The 14,467-nt window shown below is 42.3% G+C and overlaps 1 protein-coding gene across 5 annotated transcripts in view; it reads right to left on the bottom strand.

Annotated features, from left to right (window-relative positions):
• Positions 1-14,467, bottom strand: part of RIN3 (Ras and Rab interactor 3) — a 151,460-nt gene that overhangs the window by 54,181 nt on the left and 82,812 nt on the right. For all 5 annotated transcript variants that reach the window (XM_059723180.1, XM_059723181.1, XM_019481657.2 and 2 more), the window contains exons 7-8: positions 12,108-12,416; positions 1,546-1,677 (exon numbers count right to left, since the gene is read on the bottom strand). In XM_059723180.1, the coding sequence (XP_059579163.1) occupies positions 1,546-1,677; positions 12,108-12,416 (441 nt within the window). The remainder of the gene's footprint in view (positions 1-1,545; positions 1,678-12,107; positions 12,417-14,467) is intronic.

Here is a 14,467-nt window from a genome sequence, read left to right as displayed (position 1 = left end):
GGCTCTCTCTTCCCCTCACCATCGTAACAGCCTTTCTTTGCACCTATTCCAATTTTAATTCATCTTTCTCGAACACTGGCAACCAGAACTGTACACAGAAATCTAAATAAAATCTTACCAAAGCTTTGTACAAGGGCATTAACATCTACCTACACTAGAAATACTTCTCATCATACTTCCTAGGACTGTATTTTATTTCTTCACAGCAGGATGAGATTTGTGGCTCAAAATAATTTAATCCAGTTTCTATTACTCTAATCTTCAAGGCCATTCAGTTCTTTCTGTTTGGCATTCTAATCCTCTTCCACACTGTTAATGCCTCACTCCCTATGCATCCCCTTTCAGAAAGAGCTACCACCCAAGCCAGCTTCTCTGTCTGCTTTAGGGTTATCAGACAGCCCTAATGCAGGAGAAGCGTATGTGTGCCACAGCCCTTCACAAGCTTGCTGTGTAGCAGGTGTGCAGAGCAGCTTTACCGGGAAACAGGAACATCCAGTTGAGAAGCAGTGAGGTAAATTAAGCATGGTTCTCAACTGGAGATGTTGCAACATTCAGAAAAGTGAAATGTGCACTGACTTGGAAAAGGTTGAGAACCACTGATCTAGTTCGCTCAGTCTCTTTATGTTTGCCCTTTTGAAATCAAAAGCCTGAGCCACAGACTTAACTTTGTTTTTCTTTCCATTTAATTTAAACAGAATCAATTTAGGATGGCTTGATCCCTGGTTATTTTACATGAACAACTCTTCTGTCATAAATTCATTGCTTACTAAAACTGAAATAGCATCACCTGCTGTTATTTCAGCAACTACTGGGTGAAGAAATCTGTCAATTTTCATTTGGAAAAACTGGGCCCAACCATTATTAGCACCTGTCTAATCTCTATCTATCCCACAAAATAATATAGTTCCCTTCAGTATTTTATTCTGTAATAATTCTCTCCATATCCAAATCCAGCATCCATTACTACCCATACTTCACTGTCTTTACATTGTGGTATGTATCACCTATGTAGTACTGCTAAAAGGATTAGTTTATTACATAAACATTACAGGAAATGAACACTGTGCCTAATCAAAGACAAACTGCACAATTAAAGTAGCACAACTCTTTCTCGTTAGAGCAATAGAAAGCATTGACAGAGTGTAGCACAGGAGTTTATTTTTAGACAGCGATCTGCTTACTTTACAATATCTGGGCTGAGATCATCAAGGGTGGGTGCCACTGATTTCCATATTTAGGCAATCTGGGGCCTTGACTTTCAGAATAGCTGGGCACCTGCACCTCTAACTGATGGTAGAGGGTGTTTCCGGGTTCTCAGCACTATTGACATTTTAGTAACTCATTATGGAATTTAACTTAGGCACCCATTTGTAAAAACTGGCCAAAGCATACAAGGGAGGCCCACCCAGAAGCCATCCCTAACTCTAGCCAGAGCCCCCATTGTGTTCTACTGACACAGCATTCACTTTTCATTTTTTTTTAAATGAAAAGAAGTACATTTTAAAAAAAAGAGAGCGTTCCAGATGTGTGATGGCTCTTTCATACCTTCCCCCAGCTGCAGGGCCGGGTCCATGAGCTCCATCACATACTCCACATTCAGAAGCACTTCAGTGAGGTTGCTGCGAGCCAGAACATACATTAGCACTGGCAGGAAGTCATCTGCACCATAAGGCTTCCCTGAAACAAAGAGTAACACATATGGGTATCAACAAGCCTCACAGCAAGGTAACAGTCCTAGTGCAGAAGTAGTGGCTTATTAATAAGTAAGTGGAAAGTTTCCTATGGGTTATACCAACTGACAGGCTAACAGCTGAAAGATGCCGATGAAGAGAGGTTAAGAAATTGAAAATGAAATAATCAAGCAGAAAAACTAATAAAAAAAAGTCAAGAACAACATTTCTAGTAGGCCCCATTTCATAATCCCTGATCATCTAAATACAAAAATGGTTATTATGAAATACAAACAAGAGGTACTGAGGGACTGCTGAGGATTAAGCTCTGCATGCTTGAAGCTCAAGGGTGCTGCCGTTCTGAAGTGCAATATGTTTGGTTTCAGTTCATACCATCAGCAGAGCTCTCAAAATGGATTATAAGCTTTTATTCCCTTGGGCCCCCTTCTCATTCTCTATCTGTGGACCAATGGGTTACTGCACAATGGAAAAGCCCCTGGAGAATAATGAAAACAGGATGACAGGGTGGTTCTTGGGACAGGAATCATGCTTTCCTATGTTTCCTCAGGAGGTAAAGATTAGATCCTGTGTGCTTAGTTGTAATGGATTCTCCAAGGAGGTTGGGAGCCAAGGGGAAGGTATAGTGTCCCGATATGATAACACTACATGTTTTTTTTTATTGTGTTGGTGATCAAAGCTGTTCTAAGGCTTGATGTGAAGATTTGAGAATCCTGAAGGACTAAAAACTGTATGCAAGAATGCAAGAATCATGGGGTTAGGAATAAAACAATGAAGGGTAACTCTGTAGACAAGAGATATAGCCTCTCCATTGTGAGAGTGGGGGGAGAGCGGGGGCAGGAACACAACTCCTGGGACCTCATTCCTGCTTCTCAGCAGTGCTGATGTATTTTATATTAGACAGTCACTGGTTAAAAGAGAGAAACAACTCTGGAATCTGAATTGCCTTTCTTCCTAGCTGAGTGTCATCATCATTAGGTTACAAAATCAGGCTCCTTCTCTTTGTGTCTTTTTTCCTCTGGCCCCATGACCTATTTGTATCCTCAGCTGCCCAGTTGCCTAGCTTCAACGGAAGGGAGGGGGCACCCTCACCCAGACTATTCTACAGCTAGGTAATTAGGGCACTCTTCCAGGAAGATGGAGATGGGTTTGAACCCACCACAGAGACTGAGGAGAATATGGAACATAAGTCTTCTACATCCTGGCTGAAGGTGTTAACCACTAGGCTGTTCTCCAATAGGTGAAAACCAACACCAGCACTCAGGTTAGGCACCTTATTTCAGAAGAATTTGGTATTCTGGCTCCCAAGTGAACAGAAACCCCTATGTGCAGCCTACACTCCTGAGATAGAGGGGAGTTCAAGCACATCCCTGTACTTAGCATTTCTGATTGGCTGCTTCTGTGTGCATTTTGAGTCACTTTTCAGAGGCTGATAAATCTTCCCATTGACTTTATAAGGATTTGAGGCATCTATATTTGGTTAAACTGAATCATTCATGGCAGTGGGCACGCGCCTAAGTACCTGCAGTAAAGTGACCAAACTGGATATGGCCCTTAGTCTTTACAGTTCCTTGGGATCTGCTGCCTACAAAAGCTGATACATTTCCGAGCAATAGGTGTGCCCTGTCCTGCCTTCTGCCGTCCTTTGAGTTATCTATCAAACATTTCATGCTATCATTATTTCAAATGTCACAAAATAAGATCCACACAGAATCTTCACAAGATTCACTGGGAAGAGCATGAAGCCTGTATTTCCTGTCTACAACCTACTTTCATATACATCTCTTTTCCATTGCCATTCCTTTGATTCATACCATACAGAATATATACAGTGAAGTTGTTTAACAAGCCAGCTTTCAGGTATGCAGGTGTGTGCTGTCTTCACAATCCAAAACCCTCTGATTTCATTCTGAAATCACTTGGGTTGCCTGAAATGTTCATGGGCATTTTCTCCTTTATCTAACTTGTTCATGTCTGTTTGAGAATCATTTGTCGAGGTTCCACAGACAAAATCTATCCCCGACGTTAACTATAGTGAAATTGAACCCAGCCTGCTTTTGGCAAACAGTCTGCCTACCCTTTCATGGTATAAATTCCCATTCCTCAAATGTTCCCCACTGACTTATGTCAAGTCTTTGCCATGAGTCAGGTTTCCTTATTTGTCATTCAGAGTTAACATTGGTTCTCATTTGGCAAAGGAAGATACTTCACTAGAGATTCAAACAAAGATAAGCCTTGTTCTCAATTTAAAAATCTGACTTTAAAATAAAGCAAACAATGTATCTGCTAAGCAGACAGTGTAGTTAAAGTGGAAGAGGGTGAGGGAGTTATATTCACTTTTTCTAGCTCTAATTCAAGCTGATTTTTACAGTGGGCCCAAACAGTTGAAGGGAACTGATGGTCTACTTGGTGAAAGGAGGAGTAACACTTTCTAAAAGTGCTAGCTTAACTACAGAGGCAGTTAATGATACCACTAAAGGTTTAGAGCTGTACTGTAAAAGGGCTTCAGTGTTTAGTGTCTGGATGAATGTTTTATTTCTCCTGTGTTGCTACGGCATCAGTTTCTTTGAAAGCTTCAACTGATTGGAGCCATGGTGCCAAATCCATTCTAGTCACAAATATCAATGCACTAGTGTTACAGCTACTTTTTGTTGTTGGACTGCATTTAAGTTCTGCCTCAAAAGAAATGAAGAAAGGAGAACCCCAGGTCTGATCTCACTAACCCCAGAGTAATCTGGAGTAATACTCCAGAGTCAGCAGAATTCTACCACTGTAAAGCCACCTACAAGTCAACCCAGCTGTTTTCCTTCTGCTCCTTCAAGTGCTTTAAGTTTTTAAATAGCTGCTGAACCATGCTAGACTTAACAGACCTGGATTCTTAGTACCCTAGAAAGGTAGAGTACTGCTGTAGCCTCTTTCTCCCCACCTTTTCTCTGGTCTGGAAAGTCCATCCTTAAGAGTGAGAGGGCAGGTCATTCTTCATGACCAATCTGTGTCCTCTCTGCTAAGTGCCCCCCAAGAAGGATCCCAGGTTGTGATATGAATTCTTGTCTGCTAGGACAATCCAGCCCTTTCATCCAACAGCCAGCTAGTGATGATGACTTGTTGGTTTACCAATCTGAGTGAAATCTGAACCAGCGACTTAGAAGTGCAAGGTTCAGTGGCCACTTATCTATCCCTGAGCCAGCTGGCATTAACACAGGGTGACACTTTTCAAGGACTCTTGCAGAATCTCTCCATTTCTGTCTTATTGACTAAAATGCGGTTTATATTTACAATTAGGCTTTGAGTCAATTATTTTCACTACTACCCATCTCATTTCCATACATCGATTTAGCTGCTCTGCCCACCAAGCCTTGTTATACATCTTCTAACTTTAAAACTTGATAAAAGAATTATATGTGAAATATTTCTGCAGCCCCACCTGTTTCCATGTGTTAATTATTGAAATCTTACATACAGTGCCTTTTGATTAATGAACTCAAACTAGGCAGGTTTGACTGCAATAACATATATTGCCATATGGCATGTACCTCCAACATGCATAGATTATTTGACTGACTTGTAAACTACTTATAGGACTACAAGGCCTTAATATGCGAGTACCTCCAGTTAAAGTCAGTGGGAACTACAAGTGTTTTGCGAGAGAAAATATGATCCAGTGGATAGAGCACTAACCTGTAACTTGAAAGACCCTTAACTTGAGTCACTTTGGGAAAATTATTTTGCCTCTCTGTGCCTACAGACATGTCTATACCACACACTGACCATGCCAGGTAGCAATGGGGTGAACAGCAGGCTGTATATTCCACACTATTTCCTAAACCAGAAGTAATGCGGTATTACAGAATACAGTCTCTTTAGTATGGTGCTGCAGGTAAGATAATTAACTGTGCTAAGAGGCAGAGCTAATTAGCTTGGACATAGTGCTGTGCAGACACAGTTATACTACATCTGTTTAGGAAGACAGGGAGGTGTGTGACATGTTTCAGCATTGTACCTCCTGGAACTGTGAATGTTTCAAGTTTCCCCAGTAGATAACAGGGGTATTGCAAAGAGAAATATACTTAAGATTGTTAGGGCTCAGATATTGCAATTAGGTGCTGCATCTGCTCAAGATAGACAGTGCTATTGAAAACTAGGTTGTAATTTTTGTATCCTCTTGCTGACTTGGTCCTTGATCCAGCCATGAGCAGGTGCTAGGTGTCCCCATCTGCCAGCAAGGTCAATATTGCTCAGCATCTTGCAGGACTAGTTTCAGAATGGACAAAGAAGGACCAAAAAGACCAGAGATAAATCAAGTAACCAGTGGTTAAAGTCAGTGCATCTCTATGTTAAATTTATCCTTCTCTAGAATGGGCTGAACCTGCACCTTGAATAGAAACCCCTGAAATGTCTGAAAAGGTTCAGATCCAGATATGAGCTTTTCTGAGGCCCATCTCTGCTCAGAAGAGTTTGCATTGGTTTAAAGCAAAGGGTCCAGTTAGCTCCTTTTACTTGGAACTGACTTGTCCAGCTTCACTGTAAAAATCTGTATGTAACTCTTGTTTTCTGCATCAAAAACTAGCAGATTACATCCTGCTCTCAGCCTGACTAAGATGTGTGATGGCTCTGTGGCATGAGGAAATGGGCTTACTTGGTCAAGGTGGCATTGCCCTACTCCAAATCTGACCTGCATGACAGGAAATATTTGTTTCATAAATATCTGTAAGAGGCTTAAAATAAGCCTTCTCCTCTCCAACAAACCCATCCTATTACATTCAGAGGACAGCGCTTGCAATATCAGCCTCTGGCTGGGCTGCAGTGCTTGAGTGGGATTGGTATTAATTAAATGCATGGTTTAAAGAAACTGGAATTCTGCCCAAGCCTCCATAAAAAAATTAGGGCTTGGCTGTAACACATCCATATACATGTTTCCCCCAGTAGCTCTTCTGAACAGCATACCTTATAATCATCTTAATGCAGTAATAGCACTTTGCACTTGTATAGCATCCTCTGTCCATGCAACAGTCTCATAACATTTTGTAAACCTGCTTGAATGGAGCCTCCCAGCATTCCCTTAGGGGAATTCCCCTCAGAATGATTTTACAGTTTGGGAGGCTGACACACACAAAAGGGACATGATATGCCTGTGATCACACAGAAATATCTTCAGTGGTCTAGAATGCAGCCCAAACTCCCAGCTACAGGCTTTGCATACATGGGCACCTTCTACTTGCTGGTATATTAGCTATGTGAAGTTTCTGTAACATACAGGTCAGGTTTGGTTGAAAGTGTATTTGATTTCCAAGACTCTGACTATAGGCTAGGTGATTTTTTAATGTTTTCTATTTATATACAGAAACAGAATGAATCTGTTTCCATAACTCACGCTTTACAGAACAGAGGAAACCACTTCTGTTTGAGCTTGAACAGGCATTTGATTCAAATACAGCAACCAGATGAGATAAAGGATAATCTCTGGTCCCTAAGGTCTGATTAACATTAATTCTGACATAACACTGCCTTCCAGGTCTCTGGACTTCACAAGGAAAAACTATTATTCCCTCCCCCTGCCTTAGAAACAATACATGATAGCACACAATATAAAAGAACCACTTTTGTTCAGTGTAAACTGATTCTAGAAAAAGGCTTCAACATAGAACATTTATGCTAATGCCTTCAGTGCCCAATAGCTCGGTAGTGCCACTCAAGCCACTTGTCAACTGCAGAACTATATAGGGGGAAAAGGAATGGAAGGGCAACTTATGTTCATCAGGTTTCTAATTAAACTCATTATTAAATTATCTTTTCCTGGAAGCACACTGTACATTAGTCATTCCTACTGCACAAAGCATGGATTTGCACAAATTAGGGATGGAAAAGCCTACCATATTTAGTTTAGCTGGCCTGCCCCTCCCTCAGTCCATGTGGAGTTGTTCCTTGAAGTACATTTCTCCATCGTTTCATACAGTCCAATTTTAAGTGACTCAAATGATTAAACTTCAGCCACTTCCCCCTGGAGACTATTGCACAGGCTAATAGATCTTACTGTTCAGAAACTGTTCTCTTATTCCATTCTCTGGGAATTCCCTACATGATCATTCTCCCTATCTTTGGCCTCTCCATCCTTTGTACGCGTGATGACCCTGCTGTATCTCACTTGATCTGTTTAGTTCATTCACTATTTCTCCAAAATCCAGCCCTTCCCTTCAGTGCTCTTGTCTATTCTTATATCTTTCAAGTGGCAAGGTGCCTAGGAATGAATGCAGTGCTGCACTAGTTCCTCAGGATGGTAACTGTATACATGGCCAGAGAAATGCAGTTTAATGTTTTGCAGGACTGATGCAAAAATATATGTATATATTTATTTAGGATTTTTTCTCAAAACAAAATATTTTGCTTCAGGTTAAATTCACCCAAAATAAAATATATCGTTTTTACTTTCCCGGTGACATTCCTCTTTGCTCTGAGCAGCAAAAATGCTGGAGATCCTCTGAGGCTGGGTGTATAAGGTGAACTCACCATTCCTGTGGCAGTGCTTTCAAACACACTCTGGTGTTCCAGATGGGTGGCCTCTTACACCAAAAGCAGCGTAGCTGTTTGCTCTGGTGCACAGTGCATTCACCCTATAGACAATGACTCCGTTTCTGCTCTGAAGCTTACCTTGAGGAATGATTAAGAACCTGCCCTGAGCTGCTATTGATATTTTTGAACAAAATAAGGAATGTAGCTCCCCAGGCTATAGAATAGCTTCTAGGAATTTGGGGCTGGTCAGTATACCAAGAAATCTTAAGAAATTTGGAATTCATCATGGATAGAACCAAGCCTTCTACACTGGCTTCTTGCTTTGGGCTTGTTCACTCCTTTCCTACCATACATCTGGGTGACAGTATTCCTATATATCCTCATTTTAACTGAAGCGGTGTGAAATTGCAGCAGCGCAACTGAAAGAGAAACCCAAAACACCACACAGTAGAGCCTTGGTTGGGGGTTTGATTAAAAGTTTAGCTCAGCCATGGGGCGGATATTTGGACCTCGATCTAATTCCAAACTTCCCTGAATTTGAAGGGAATCTGGACTCAGGACTTTTGCTTAATCTCATTACAGAGAAGGACACTACTATGAATATCCAGATTCATAGATTTCATAGACATTAGGGCTGGAAGGGACCTCAGAAGATCATCGAGTTCAGCCCCCTGCCCGAAGGGCAGGAAGTCAGCTGGGGTCATAGGATCCCAGCAAGATAAGCATCCAATTTTCTCTTGAAGGTGTTCAATGTAGGCGCTTGAGCCACCTCCGATGGCAGGCTATTCCAGACCTTGGGGGCTCGAACAGTAAAAAATTCTTCCTTATGTCCAGCCTGAAACGGTCTTGCAGTAGTTTATAACTGTTCAACCTCATCATCCCTTGGGGCGCTCTGGTGAAGAAATGTTCCCCCAGATACTAGTGGTCACCCCTAATAAACTTATAGGTGGTCATTAGGTCACCCTGAGCCTGCGCTTTTCCAGACTAAAGAGCCCCATAGTCCTCAGCCTGTTGTCATAAGGTCTGTTTTCCTGACCTCTGATCATGCGCGTGGCTCTTCTCTCAACTCTCTCAAGCCTCTCCACATCCTTTTTGAATTGTGGGGCCCAAAACTGGATGCAGTACTCCAGGTACGGCATCACCAAAGCCAAGTACAAGGGGAATTTTAATGTAAACTTGATGCTCATCAAAAACCTGTCAATGAACCTGAGCTGATGTAGATGGGTACCTCAAAACCTTATAGGAAACTGGTGGTTTTGAAAGATCCGGTGAAAACTGCTGACACCTAAATGTTGTCTTGAGAATTTAAGACAGTTTCTCAGGCCCGACTTAGTCTCTGAATTAACATATGTTGGAGAAGTGGCTCGGGCAGCCAAGTGAGTTATTACAGCTAGTACTGCAATCCACTATATAATAAGATTCAGTGGTGATCAAATGAGCTTCAAGAAGTATAAATAGACAATTATACAGGAAGCGTACAGGCTGTGCCCTGTTTCCTGTGTGAAGAATACTTCACCGACTCAAAACTGGTTGAAAGAATGGAAGGGACTGGGTTCCTATTCTCTGGGTGAGTACAAATGCAGGAGACTCCCTGGAGCAGGACGGGCTGGCTCTGAACAACTTACAGCACTAAGAATTAGTGCTGGTCAGGAATTTCCTGCCAGAATGTGCAGCTTCCGCAGTTTCCTGAAAATTTTCAATTTGTCACCAGGAAAGTTAAAATGATATATTTCATTTTGGGTGAATTTGACCTGAAAATATTTTGTTTTGAGAAAAAAATCCTAAATAAATATATACATATATTTTTGCATCAGTCCTGCAAAACATTAAACTGCATTTCCCTGGCAATGTATACAGCTTCCTTGCGAGAGCTACACTTAAAACCTCATTGGGCACATCTACATGTTGCCACACAGTAACGTTGTTACTCTGCTGTGCTTTAGTACTTCTGCTAAAGCATGGTGAAGTATCGGCCTGTACTGCGCCATACGTGTGGCACATGGTTATTTTTAGCAGCTACTTTGCCATAACAACATCCTATAATGGTGGAGTGCGTCACTATGGCAAAGTAGCTGCTGGTCACATGTAAAAACCTGTGGACGCTACGTCACCGCAGCATGTTGCTACAGTGACAGTGTCACATGTAGGCGTGCTCATTTTGGCTTGTGTTCCCCACAGGACATTTCCCCTAATACAATGTATATTTCCTATTGATCAAGCCATGTGGTACATCATGGGATTGTAGTTCAGTCAGAGAAGCTATCTGTAGGGAAAAATGGGAACATCAGGCTTTCAAATTTCAGCTCCAATGAGGCAATGCATTACAGTGGAAAAGAGAACTTTAATGCTGAACTGACTAATATGGACATTTTAGATTAGTCTAACACTTCAAAATGAGCCAGTGTGAATATCAAAATATGTAGACATTTTTGATTCCCCACCCCCAAAATAAATTATGAGAAAAATGTCAAAACTTTAACTTCTTATCCTGATTTGGGGTAAAAAGAGAGGCTGAAATGGTAACATTTCACTCAGGACAGAAATTTCAGCAATTCTCTTTGCTAAAGTTATAACTCATAAGCAAATGGTCCATGTAGAGAACAAAAGAAGTCACACAGAGAATGCGCTACATTTGTGACTTTTAGTGCTAGCTCATACATAAGAAGTCTTTAGTACTATTCACATTTTCTTAATGGACAGTGTTGTGTACATATCCTAACGTGTCCCAACATACTGTATTTTCTCACATACAACACATACTTTTCCCTGCAAAACTGGGGGTGCATGTCTTAAGCAGGAAAGCTGTTTTCTTCACTGAAAAGGAAGTACACTGGTTGATACTCTGCTGTAATGCAACTACCAAGATGGCTACTGCTTATGTCTGGTTCAGTGAGCCAGAGGCAGAATCCCATGTTAACCCTCTCACAGTTATAGCTATTACCAGAGCACTGTAACTTGTGCCTGAAACAGCAAGTGAGCTGCTGGTTGTCTTTTGATGAGGCTTGTAATGTGGAAACAATTTATTTACAGGAACACACACACACACACACACACACACACACACACACACACACTGTATTTGAAGAACTATTAACAGTAAAGAACTAACACTCTTGTTACTGCTCTTGCAAAGGCCTGGGCCTAACCTTGTGTGACAAAGTCCTCCCAGAAACATTTGTCCAGGTAGTGTGGTATCCCAGGAGACAGTCTAGGTGAGGCAACAGGCATCAGAAACTTCCTGGCACTACTATATCATAATCACCCATGACTGTAAAAATCTTTTCTTCTACATTCTGCCTTCCAAAAACAGGTGCATGTTTTACTTGGGGTGTATTATATGTGAGACAATAAGGTATTTTATTACCTTTACAGTTAGTTTGGATAGGACAGACATGCTAAAGAAGTGTAGCAATGGCTTAACAAAACAACTAAATCATCATGGAATAATGATTTGGCAATAAACAGTACTAGTACTTTACATCTATAAAGTATCCCAGGGACATTACCCGTCTGGATGTCTTAAGACTTTGTGGAGAGAATCCTAACAGGTTTTACACAGCTCAGTACAAACTGGCATAGGAGTGGAATTTGAGGAAACATGTGAATGCTTGTACAGGGCAGACACTTCCAATGAAACTCAGAGTTATGGACCTCAATATCAATATTTTAATTTAAGGAGCTTCAAGTCAGCTGGGACATTTCATATAACATTTCTATTTGAGGATATCAGAATGCTTCACTGATATTACCTGATTCAGTCTGAATGCATGCCTGTGAAGAGTTATGCTAAACACACTAGGGACCAATTTCAAATTAAAACCTTAGTCCCCTTCTCATTACAGCTGGGAAAAAGGCAAAGCAGAAGTTGAGGAGGAGGCAGAGAGAACAAATGTTTCAATAAGATGATCCTACCTGGGTTTCCCTGAGCCATGGAGTCATAAATGAGTTTGCAGGATTTCAGCAGGATAGCAATCTTCTTTTCTGGGGAATAGGCCTTGTGCATAGTTGTAAACTTATGAATTATTTTTTCCAGAACAGCTGTTTCAGGCACGCTGGTGGTGATACCTAGGTCAGTGGTGGTTGTGCTCTGTATGACAAGCTGGTTCTCCTTCAGCAGCTGAAAAACTCCATCTTTGGTATGGATTTCCCTTAGGTAGGAATCGATGGCATCTTTTAAAGGTTTCAGGACACATTTGTACAAAGCTGACTCAACAATCACTTCTGCATAGAAAAGTAAGGGGTGAGAACAGGAAAATGCAGAAATCCATTTAAAAAAAAATCAGCACAGGGGCATAAATATGTCCCTGACATAAGCAACTATGATTCCCACCTCATTAGCAAATTAAAAACCATATCAATGATAACTGGGGTGCAAATGAATGTGGCTGGTAAATCAGTGTCCTCTGCATCAAGTTAGCATTTGGTAATTTTGCCAAGGGAATGTCATTTACACCCCTAAGTGGTAGAGTAGTGGAGATGTCATAACAAGCCGATCCCGTGTCCTGGGCAGGACAGAAACCACTATCAAAGCACAGGCCACCACCACTTCAACTAAAGGAGTAATTCAGTGAACTGGCAGTGGCTGTGGGCTTTGTGACTCATGGTTTACAAGCACGTTACTGTAATGTATCAGGAAAACCAGTTAAGAGGAAATGGGAAGTAAAGTAGAATATCACTTTACTAGACTGTTACTTGTTGCTTTTCCTCCAACAGCCTGCTCTCATGGAGCCTGACTGGGTACAGCTACACTACAGCAGCAGAAAGCTCACTGTCACTGCTGAGGTAGTAAGTCGTGGCTACCTGCTGCTGCTCCACACACAGCGAGCCTAGGAATGAGGTGGTAGGATGCCCTGGGACACCTCATGTTCTTGACACATGCTGGCAACCTAGCTCCTGAGCTGCCCCCTAGGCATTCTCACCACTTCGCTTTTGGGGGCTGGGCATAAGATGTAAGAGCAGCTAGGAGAATATTACTGCCTTGGCACTAACAGAGCTCTCTGCCACCACAATCTAGACATTCCCCGAGTGTGGTAATTGCAGTAATTTGCTGACGTGCAGGAATGTATATCACATCTACATCCCTTGCAGATACTGCTCTATGAGCCACACTTGCTTAACATACCAGAGAAAAACTGCAGCCTGGAGAAACTACAGAAAAAAAATTGCACTATGTTGTTGCTGATACATAGCATTATAGAAAGGCCAGGCTGGAAGGGACCTCAAGAGGTCATCTACTCCAGGTCCCTGCCTTGAGGCACAATATTGGTCAGAGTCATCTGAGAGTACTGTGCTCTGTTAGTGAGCACCAAAAAAATGACAATGTCATTTACTCTCACAAAAAACAACTGTTTTAAAGAATCTTTTGCTACTTCCTACAGAGAGTGTCAATGAGCAAAAGCTGCTATTTGGGAAGGAGACAGTATAAAATAGCTCTTTGTGGGAATCTCTTTTGCTCCTCCACCCCTTCCCCTCAACTGAGTTAGGCCTTCTCTAATTTAGCCTGTTGACTCTGAGCCAATGCGTTGTCTCTGTGATTGTGTCCCCACAAGCGTGCATGTGCAGTTTGTGGTGCCTCAAAGCCATTTGAGGCGCCACAAACCACATGCAGCACATGTATATCCATGTGCTACACTGCTAATTTGCAGCACAGAGGTTTGTTTTTGACACTGGGAGATCCCAATGTGAAAAAAAAAGGGCTGGTAAAAAACGTGGTGTGGCGCACATGGCAGCAGCAGGTGCCACCAGAAACAAGAGCCTGGCCAACCAGAGCCATGCTCTTGCTGCTGGCCAGGCTCCAAGTGGCTGGCTCAGCGCTGCTGCTGCTATGGCAGGCCCCCAGGACTTCAGGTAAGATGGCTGGAGCCAGCACAGGTGCTGGTCTCGCCTCCCCTACCCCACCTGAGTCCCTTTGCCACGTACTGAAGTGTGCATGTAGGGGTGTGTCCAGGGATAAATAGCAGGGGCACAAATATATGCTGCTGCTGTTTGTCCTACAGGAAACATGTGCCCCTGCATGTGCATGCTTGTGGGGACATGCCCTATGGGCTCAAAGAATAAAATACTATCAGATGTAACCAGACATATGGGGAGAGGGGACACAAAAAGGACAGTTCCAGGACAGTGCCTAGTGGGCCATGTGCCAAGGGAACCAAACAATCCTGTGGGAGCTGAGAGGCAGTAGAGAGTCACGACACCTCCCCAGTGCGGTCCTGATCTCGGTAGGCCATGGGCTTTCTGTGGGTTGTTTAGCCTGGCTCTCCTGGTGATAAATG

Source organism: Alligator mississippiensis, chromosome 2 (assembly GCF_030867095.1).
Source record: "Alligator mississippiensis isolate rAllMis1 chromosome 2, rAllMis1, whole genome shotgun sequence".
NCBI classification, from domain to species: Eukaryota; Metazoa; Chordata; order Crocodylia; family Alligatoridae; genus Alligator; species Alligator mississippiensis.
This window is presented reverse-complemented; position numbering and strand designations above follow the sequence as displayed.